General features: G+C 40.2%; 2 protein-coding genes across 3 annotated transcripts; one reads left to right on the plus strand and one right to left on the minus strand.

Moving 5' to 3' along the window:
* Positions 1–546: 546 nt before the first annotated feature.
* On the minus strand, positions 547–2,528 carry RB195_016278 (uncharacterized protein; the record flags this gene model as incomplete). 2 transcript variants are annotated; one of them, XM_064207362.1, is made up of 6 exons in its annotated part: positions 547–573; positions 655–704; positions 754–815; positions 1,310–1,390; positions 2,090–2,192; positions 2,309–2,528. In XM_064207362.1, the coding sequence occupies 6 exons, from the start codon at positions 2,526–2,528 to the stop codon at positions 547–549; spliced, it is 543 nt and encodes a 180-aa protein (XP_064063242.1). The 2 variants fall into 2 exon arrangements, with proteins under 2 accessions (XP_064063242.1, XP_064063243.1); XM_064207361.1 differs by lacking the exon at positions 547–573 and having other exon boundaries at positions 662–815.
* A 4,603-nt stretch (positions 2,529–7,131) lies between these two features.
* RB195_016279 (uncharacterized protein) lies at positions 7,132–9,705 on the plus strand (the record flags this gene model as incomplete). The annotated part of the gene is made up of 5 exons (XM_013437678.2): positions 7,132–7,411; positions 8,070–8,180; positions 9,096–9,203; positions 9,283–9,485; positions 9,625–9,705. 5 exons carry the CDS (start codon positions 7,132–7,134, stop codon positions 9,703–9,705), a joined length of 783 nt encoding a protein of 260 aa, XP_013293132.1.
* Positions 9,706–9,813: the final 108 nt, after the last annotated feature.

Below are 9,813 nucleotides of genomic sequence, written 5' to 3' on the forward strand. Positions count from 1 at the left end.
ATTAGCTTCTAGAAAATACCATCACGTTAAAAACACGCCATCAATATAAGATATTCAACTCCAAAGGAATGCCTATTAGTAAAGGCAGGATCGCACGAATCTGACGATGTGGTGAGCCAATCCGAGGAAAAATCCAGGGATAAGCTAGAGCAACATAGTGCGGTTGTAAACTGCAGGATCCGGAGTGGTTCCGCTCAGCTCTCCTTGATCGTCGTAGAGAAAACGGCGTGGGAACGGCTTTAATTCCTACGAGGTACGTTAGAACGCTCCTCTACGTACATGTTCCGGTCCGCTCAGCAGCCTAATCATTGGTTTCACTTGTTAGGGCTGGCGAGAAGACATCATTGATCTTCGACCGCTCGCACGTGGACGCGGCGCGTGCACAAGGACGGCGCGTTGCAACTGAAATTGTAGGAAAGAACGGCTTCTTTCCTAAAATTCCAGTTGCACGCCGCTTTTTTACGACGATTAGGGGAAGATGAGCTGAACCACGCCGTAACCCACAATCTACAACCCCATCTTTAGTTTTTGCCACGGATTCCAGTGTCAGGGCAGATTCGTCGTATGTTGTCTCTGGAGGATTTGGAATGAACCAGTAAAATGGTAGCGGAAAGCTCCTGAGCGTGTTATCTACATAACAAAGCGCAGATCTACCGTATTTTCAAACGGCAAGTATTCCATGAGTATTGCTCCGGCTCGTTTTTCTGTTTGTTCGGCCATTTCGTCGGGAAGCACGCGATTGCGTTGACGCACGTCTGGTGGTTGTGGTTGTGGTGGTGGTGGTGGTGGTATTGGTGGACATCGAATGCGATGATCTGAAATTATCGCCTAAGGGCAGTTCACTGTGAATGCAGACGGAAGAATATCAAATGGAGGTCATAACTCGTGGGAGAAGGAATTTGTTTCTTCCAGAACAAATAAATAGCTGTGATGAAAAAATGTGGAAACTATTGCTGGAGTGACCTCGGATGATATTTAGGAGGAGCCGATTTTTTCCTACTTATCGATTTTTTGAATTTACTCGAAAGTGCAGCCCTCCAAGTGATAGATGTCCTAACTTATTCGAAACATCCACTCTCTCGAACGATCATACTTCTGGCTTCAGTGACTTACGAGGGTTTATTCATTGAATACAACAAAACGGAGTGTGAACTTCCTAATGAATTAAATTTAAAAAAAAATAGTAGTATCCAGAAATACGTTATTCCGTGTCGCTCAAGCACCTATTGCAGCATAAAAATTGTTCTCGTTGCAGATTGATCAAATTTTCGCATATTCGCATTCATCTAGAAGTTCAAAAAACTTTCACCTGCTAGAAGAGGGTAAACATTCGTAATAGTACTCATCCAGTAAAGCATCCTCGTATGAAGGTGGTGGTGATGTGCCACATCTAAACAATTACTGTATCTTTTTAAGCTTCAGAATACCATACAAAGTGTAAGTGAACAAATGGAGGAAAATTATTATCAGATCCGTAAGAACCAAAGAATAAACAAAACAGGAACCAAAAACCGCGTAGAGTTTGTAGTCTAATCGATCAATAATTTCCCACTGAAGATCGCTGTCAGTAATTATGTAGGATTCATTCGAATTTCAGTTTATTTTATTTCCAAATAATAATGATGGAAATAAAATTTGACCATAATGGTTTAGAAATAAGATTCATTCAAATTTCAGTTCGTTTTCTTTCCAAATAATAAAAATAAAAGCAATAATAAGAAACGTAATGTTTTAGGGAATCAAAAATTGTAGTTAAACTTCATGGTTTTGACCCGATCTCTTCTACTGGCAAGTACAAAAATGACGGTTACAAAAAGAAAATAACGGCTATGCGTCTGTGAACCCCCATCTCGATTGTTTTTTTTCTGTCCGAGTTTTTGAAAATTAGTTAAACAGATCCCTAATAAAGAATCCATCATTTTCTGATTACAATATGACAACTAACTGCTGAAGTTTGTACCGTAACCTCTGGCAGAACCAAAAGATGGTTAAATTCTACATCCTAGCGACAAATCCAAGGAGTTCGTATCAGCTATCGCATCTTCCAGTGAAGCAGAGATTTAGAAATAATTTTCTCAGAGAGACCTACACAGCTTGTTGTTGTGCCGAGTACACAGGAGGTGCCACTTCGGTTTTCATCTTCTTCACTGCAGCCTTTGCCGCCGCCGCACGTTTCCGCATATTGCGAGCATCTAAAAAGTCCTGGATGCAGATCATGTTAGAAAATCAATAAATCCTGCAGGAAATGTCCATACCAAACAAATATCACGGATGAAAATAAAGGAATGTCTCCGACGGATAAACATACTTTGAATGGTTTTGAAATTTTTCTCACGTAGCCGAGCTGTTATCCGTTGCACAACACGACGGGTTCGTCGCATCTCCACAATTTTGTCCAGTTCCCATTGTTTGCATTTATTGATGCCAACAAGCATTGCCACCACCATACCGATGCAGAAGACGATTGTCGGCAGCACTATGGATGTCATCACCTCTTCAGACGGCACGAAATATTCTTTAGTGGCCATTTTCTGGAATGGAGTAGAACAACTCTTTCATTTTTTTTTAGATATGATATGTTGGTGAAAATCTTCGCTACGCTGTCATTACGTAAGGTATAGTTAGGTCAAAACGACATGGAGCACGAACAACTGCGAAAGCGCCTGCGCTCGAAGCGGCGCGGTGGAGCGTAGCGGTTGGAATCGTGTAAGGAACCTCGTTACCGCCACCCATCTCTGCAGTTCGTCACCTCGATTCTAACCTCGATCGAGGTCTCACCTCGATTCCAACAGCTTTCTTCGCCGCACCGCTTCGAACGCAGCTGCTTACGCAATTGTCCGTGCTTCATATCGTTTTGACTATAGTACGCAAGAACGACTTAAGAGTTAAAAAATTGGAAACATATAGATCGAATAAAAAGACATCTTCCCGCAATGTAGAAAAAAGATTTGGGAAAGCAAAAACATGAAAAAAAAAATAAAAACCCAAGAACTTCTTGAAAAGATAAGAAAACAGAACAGGAACGTCGGGGCACAACCTGGAGGAAAAAATCATTCGAAAAGAAAACAATCAACATAATGAGGTTCGAAAGAATACTGGAGGTAATTAAATAACGCTTAAGTGAACCAGAAACAACGCAAGATGAAACTGATGCAGATATCTCAAATCTAGGATCTCTTAGAGATCAGCAAATGAATCCGCTCAATAATTTTTCGTAAAATTTGCACGAAAAGAAAGTGCAGAAAAATAGAATACTGACCTTCGAATGCTTAAGTGATGGAAAAACTTGATCCAATGATAATTTAGTCCGGTAACTGAGAGGTTTCATATATACTGTAAGCAAATAATACTTGACAGAAGAAATCCTTTGAAAGCGCATGAAAACCGGGTGGTGGAAAGTTAAGCGAAGCCTGGAATCAATCTATCGCGGGGACATCTGGAGCGATACAACCACTGTTTGCTCGAAATTAATGTGATTCAACACTAACTACGATAGTATGATCAATGTGGTCGTCGCTTGAGTTTTTTGGGAAGAAAATCGTTTTCAAAACGCTTCGATAAATAATTCGTGGCCTTTGCTAAGACTTTGAACCAATATAATAGCTTTTAAGCAATTATTTTTCACAGATCTCACAGAATCGGAAAAGTGAGGAGATTAGAAACAAAAAAAAATCAAACTCAACTAAAAGTCGATCTCAAAACGCTTTTTGTAAAAATATTTTTTCATAGAGTTGAAGTGACAAAGTGAGAATGAAATTCTCATTTCTAGGAAAAAAAACCATCACGAAAAGAGGATGGAGTTAGAACGAGGGGTATAGATTGCGTTGGAACAGTACGGAACGGAAAGAAAACTGAAAGGAGGAACAACAGAGAAAACAGATAGTAAAATTCAACAAAATGACCTCAAATTAACGCGGAAATTCCTATGGATCAAATGTAAAATGAAAAAGAAACATGAGTGTGAAATAAAAACAGGTAAAACACAAAGACTGTCGTCAACGCAATCTTTGTAATTATAATCGAAAGTATGATATATTTCACCTTCTTCGCTAGCCGCCCAAAAAACCACCAATACCAGTTTTCCAACATGAATTATTGTTCCCTGTAGCATCCAAATAGGGAAGAATATATGGGTCCCGCACAGACTACACACGGAAATATTCGTATTACTGTCCTTCCCTCTATGCGATTAAAATTAAAAAATCTCAAAAAAAGGTGCATGCAAAGTTTCCCCTCCCTCAAGAACACACACAGAGCCGATGATCATAATTAATTCTAACATCAAAGTAGTAACAAGAAAAAAGAAAAAAGAAACAAGAAACAAGAAAAATAAAGACGGAATGAAAGAGAACACAAGAAAAGAAAAGACAGAAAAAAAAACAAGAACAAGAAAAAGATGTAAAACGCAGCAAGGAAGGAAGAACGAAATTAGAGTGGAAGGAAAAATATCGGTGACTCAAACAGAGATGGAGAAAAGAAATCAAATTTCACTCAGCGAAGCCTCCTGAGGTTCGCGCGTATCGATCTCCCCCGTCTTGACACCCATAGCGAACCTAAATGCACGTCTGAAACGGCCTGGACGCGCTGGTTCACTAAATCGAAGAGGAAACCTACCGTAGATAGAACAGGCGCAGGACTACTCAGGCCTTCGCTGCAGGACTCACTTGTGGTAAGCGTGTCGAGGTGGAAGTCTCATTTGAGTCCCCAGCGAATGAAACTCAGACAATTGCGATCTGCAAGTACGTCTGAGCAACCGAACACAAGAGTGCATTCTAGGCAGTGGTCTTATCAAGAATACCTGAACTGCTGTAGACAGAGACCATCTTACCGTAATTCGAAATTCGACTGAATTGCATTTGTGGTACGTCCAAACTTGTTATTCTCAAATTTCTTATTCCTATTTTCTCAAATACCTCTGTGTATTTCGTGCGATATAGACACGAGTATGCGGGTCCTCACAAGAATTGAATGGATTTGAAAACTTAGCCGAAGAGAATAGTCTTGGGGAATGGATCCATGACTGGAAATGTACCGTACCTTCCAGCTACGGTCGCTGAAGTGTCACTTAGGCAGCTCAAAATGCCTTCAACAATAGTTTATCCGACAGTTTTTTTTTCCTCTAAACAACAGAGATTCGGAGTCTGTATCCAGTAGAATTCTTTCAGATTGAAAGTCGTGCTCTAATGGGAGACTGTGTCTTGGCTGGAGACATTGCAGTTACAGTTCTGTAAAAATTTTGCACCCGTATTTAATTTGCCGCGGAAATATTTCACCATTCTTTCTTGCAGTGGAAATGTTTCTGTGACAAACAATTAGGTCCCGCAGCGAAATGCAGCAGCATCGAGTTTGAAACAAACCTAACTGGATACCACACTCGGAGAAAGGATGCAACTAAGCATTGGACTGCACAATTAGAGATAAAGTTCGCCGATCCTTTTGCTACCTCCATATCCCCCCCCCCCCCCCGAAGGACGCATGTCTCGGATACGGTCCCATGTGCCATGTGACCCCAGTCCCAGCCATATAGTTGTTCAGAGAACCCCGACGAACAGCGCTGCGCTGGTAGTTTCGGCGACCCATGGTGCTACTGCGCCACGCGACCGCTCGCCTTGAAATTCAGGCTAACGGAGTATCTGTTGTTCGCAATTAGAACGATTTGCAGCGAATCTCGAGATCTTCATTTTGTGCCCATTTTTCTACTTCTTGTACTGAATTCTTTGCGATTTTTCATAGTTTTATGGTCACTTTACGAACGGGACACTCAATACTGTTTTTGGGAATATTTCCGTGGAATGTGGTCGCTTAGTTGTTGTTGTTCATTATGTTTATGATTCCATGTCTTAGTCCTAATATTTGAATCTTCTTAGTTCTTTTTTCCCGTACAAATGTTGTGTCTTTGGTTTATTTGGCGCATTTCGATATGGATTTGTCGTTGTTCAATCCTCTCTACCTTTTCCTTCTTACTTATTCCGTCACTTAATTTCAATGCGGGTTCGCCTTGAAATACTACCGGACGTTGAAGTTTTCCGTTAATTGTAGGTCAATATAAAATAGTCCAAATATTGTTTCATGCGAACATTCTTTTCGGTATTAATTTTCATATCAAACATTCGCGCGTGACAAACTAAATGTTTTTATAAGGTATAGCTGATAGTATATGCTTTTAAACTTCTCAATTCACATTTAGCGCGTTTGAAAAGTCTGTTTGGTATTCTGACAACATCCATGCCATAATTTCAATTCTCAAATTACAAGAGGGAAGATTACAAACGACAGAGCTTTTCTTTGATCCATAACGTTTTGCTGTAGGTATGCATGCATGTGAAGTGTGTTGAAGTCAAACATTTTTGGACTGGAACATCTTCATTAATCATTCTTACTGTAGTTATAATTGTTGAAGCTTTTCGTTGAGTCTGAGTAGCACGATCAACTTGGTTTTCAAGCCCTGTGTCATTAAAGGTTGTTCATTAGTACAATATAATAATATCTAAAAATCATTTGATGATTATTTTTTGAAATTTCATTTTCATTTGAGATTAAAGTTTTTCATTCTTTTGGAGCTTAGTCCATAGGTGCGTTAGGGAGAAGCCGGACCCTCCTCACGTTAAGGAAGTGTAGCTCATGGGGTGCAGCTCAAGTGAAAGGGATCCTTTCGCTCACCGTACAAAATTGAAGGGGGTAATTTCGCCAACCGTTTAAAAGTGAAGGAGGTCCCTTCCCCAACCGTTTAAAAGTGAAGGAGATCCCTTCTCCAACCGTTTAAAAGTGAAGGAGGTCTCTTCCCCAACCGTTTAAAAGTGAAGGGGGTCAGAGCACCGGCTCCGTCTATCGCATCTATGGCATAGTCTATATGCTGTAAGTAGTTTAGAATGTGTTGGTTCGTTCAAACAATTTCACTATTTATTTTTTCTTGTTATGTCTTACTAAATAGTAATATGAAGACAAATACACTTCCCAATGCCGAGGTTTCAAGAAGAGAGGGAGATTAATTTCGTTATTTTCCATTGGAGTGATTTTTATGCGAAGCTCCTTTTTACATTATGCAGAGTTTGGCTTCGTTTTGCCCGTGATAAAACTTTTGTCAATCCGTTGTTCGTTTCGAGACCTTACTTTCTTCTAGGGTTTCAAACAATGGGTCGTCGGATCCGTGTCCAGCGCAAAGGAGCTGGAGGTATCTTCAAGTCGCACAACAAGCACCGTAAAGGAGCCGCACAGTTGAGGCCACTCGACTATGCCGAACGTCACGGCTACATCCGCGGTATCGTGAAGGACATCATCCACGATCCAGGACGTGGTGCACCTCTGGCCATTATCGCTTTCCGTGACCCGTACAAGTACAAAACCGTCAAGAGCACCGTTGTCGCTGCTGAAGGAATGTATACTGGACAATTCGTGTACTGTGGTTCCAGGGGTTAGTCCTTTATTTCCAAGCATACTCCAATACTTAATAAATTGCAATTGAGTTGCAATCTTTCACCTAAACGAATATAATGAATTATTTGCGATCTTACGGTTTGAATATTGTTCGAAATTTTCGATTTAAGTTAGCTGATTCTTATCATTATTCAAGTAACTGTAAGTAGCATTTGGAAACCTTTTCAATTTGGGCTTTTTCAATTGAACTTGGAAGACAATTTCAGGAAAGTTAGGAGAAAATGAGCCTTATCGGTGGTTATGTCTATCTCATAGAATGCTAAGGCCCGAGCGCGTCATACATATCGTCAGTGTTTTTCTCTAGAATCCTTAGTTTCTTAAAAGATCCTACATACTGTGCGTAGCTGTATTCCTAGAGCTGGAAAATTTCAGACCATTCAAAAGGGTGGAGGTATTGTTCTTCCCTTCCTTTTGGGATTTCTTTACTTTACTCCAAAGTTTCTTCGGTACTTCCGCTTCTTTTTTGCCTTTGCGCTGGTAGATACGGCTGCACTTGCAACCAGATCCTTGTACTCTACTGGTTATTTTTTAGTAATTAGGCGCCAGTGACCTTGGGTTTTGTTGAGACGAGGAACTAGTCTCACTTTTCCACTTTCAAGTTTTTTTGAATGTGTTCCTCAAGCATTCGGTTTCAGCTAGCGTTCAAGTCGGAAATATAGTCCCCGTTGGAACACTTCCTGAAGGAACCACAATTTGCAACGTTGAGGGAAAGTGTGGTGACCGAGGAAAGCTCGCTAAGTGCTCGGGTACGTTATTGTTGAGAAACGTTTTCACTTGCATTTTCATTCTTTATGGAATTCATTTCGAAAATGACGCTTTACTCTCTTTATGTTACTTAGTTTGATTCGTAACATGAACGTCATTAGTGATGGCCACAAATGTCTATGATAAGTGTGAAGGGGTCCCTTCGAAAACCTTCAAAAGTGAAGGGAGTCGGAGCACCGTGTCCGACTGTTGCATGTATGGTTTAGTAGCGATATGTTTTTTTTTAATACACTAGAATAGTTTAGTAGAATAAAAATAAGAAAAGGATCTTTTAAAACTCTGCTTACGAATGTCGCTGGGTCACTTTCTTCGTAAACCCCAATTCACAAATGTCAATTTTTGTGTTTTTTAGGCGTTTTCATAAATGTAGCGTATTTTCGCGTCGTAACGCTATTTTTTTAGGTGGAATGTCACAGTTAATTTCGTCCACATTTGTTTTGATATCAGTGGTCATAACTACCAAATACCACTGAAGTAATCTCCTTAGAATAATAGCTTACTTCCGTTTTTAAACCCAGGACACAATAGTGGCCACAGCACATAAATAGTACTGCTGTTTTCGTAATCAGGATCTCAAATTATTCTTAATGCGAATTCTTGAGATCATGTCCAGAAAAAGTAAAGGACTGAGACGGTAGAAAGACTACGCAAATCGGTTGAATCTACCATTATCTTCAGCTGTTGTTCTATCCGAATTTACAAATGAAATCATTCAAATTCTCATTTGTTATTTGGGTGAAATGGTGAAAATATTTCAATTACTGTGATGTAGTTGGGCTTGTCAGCATCTTAGATGTACGGTAACGCTGATGTTACCACTGTTTTCGATGCTGTCGTCGTTTGTTCATTTTGAGTTCTAAAGACTATTTTTGTTGCTTATGCTTTCATCTTTCTAGGCAACTACGCAACTGTGATTGCTCACAATCCCGAAACCAGAAAGACCAGAATTCGCCTCCCATCCGGAGCAAAGAAGGTTATCCAGTCTGCTAACCGCGCTATGATTGGTTTGTGAATTTTTGAAGAGATTCTTTCAAGTATGATATTTCTGCACTTATCTCTTTCAACAAAGTAAGTCCATTCTAGGGTTGGTCGCTGGAGGAGGACGTACTGACAAGCCTATGCTGAAGGCCGGACGTGCTTACCACAAGTACAAGGCAAAGAGAAACAGCTGGCCGAGAGTCAGAGGTGTTGCAATGAATCCCGTTGAACATCCCCACGGAGGAGGTAACCATCAACACATCGGTCATCCCTCAACAGTCAGAAGAGATGCTAGCGCTGGTAAGAAGGTGAGTGTACTCTGTTTCAATTCTACTTTTTTTAAAAATGTTTCTGTCAAATTGTAAACCCGTGCATAGTATTTTCTTGAAAAGTGATGGGTTTGAATTCTTTGAAGAAAGTTTTGAAAATTGACGCAAAGAAATTTAGGTTGGTCTCATCGCTGCCCGTCGTACTGGAAGAATTCGTGGAGGAAAACCAGTCAAGGTTACCAAGGAAGAAGCCGTTTAAACTTATTGTTTTTGTTGAAATACAAATTTGTTATTTTCGTGCATGTTGAACATATACATATATCTTGAAGCACTGTGTGGTTTCTTTAGAAAGAAAATATGTTTGGGG

The sequence above is a fragment of the Necator americanus genome, chromosome V (assembly GCF_031761385.1).
Source record: "Necator americanus strain Aroian chromosome V, whole genome shotgun sequence".
Taxonomy (NCBI): Eukaryota; Metazoa; Nematoda; class Chromadorea; order Rhabditida; family Ancylostomatidae; genus Necator; species Necator americanus.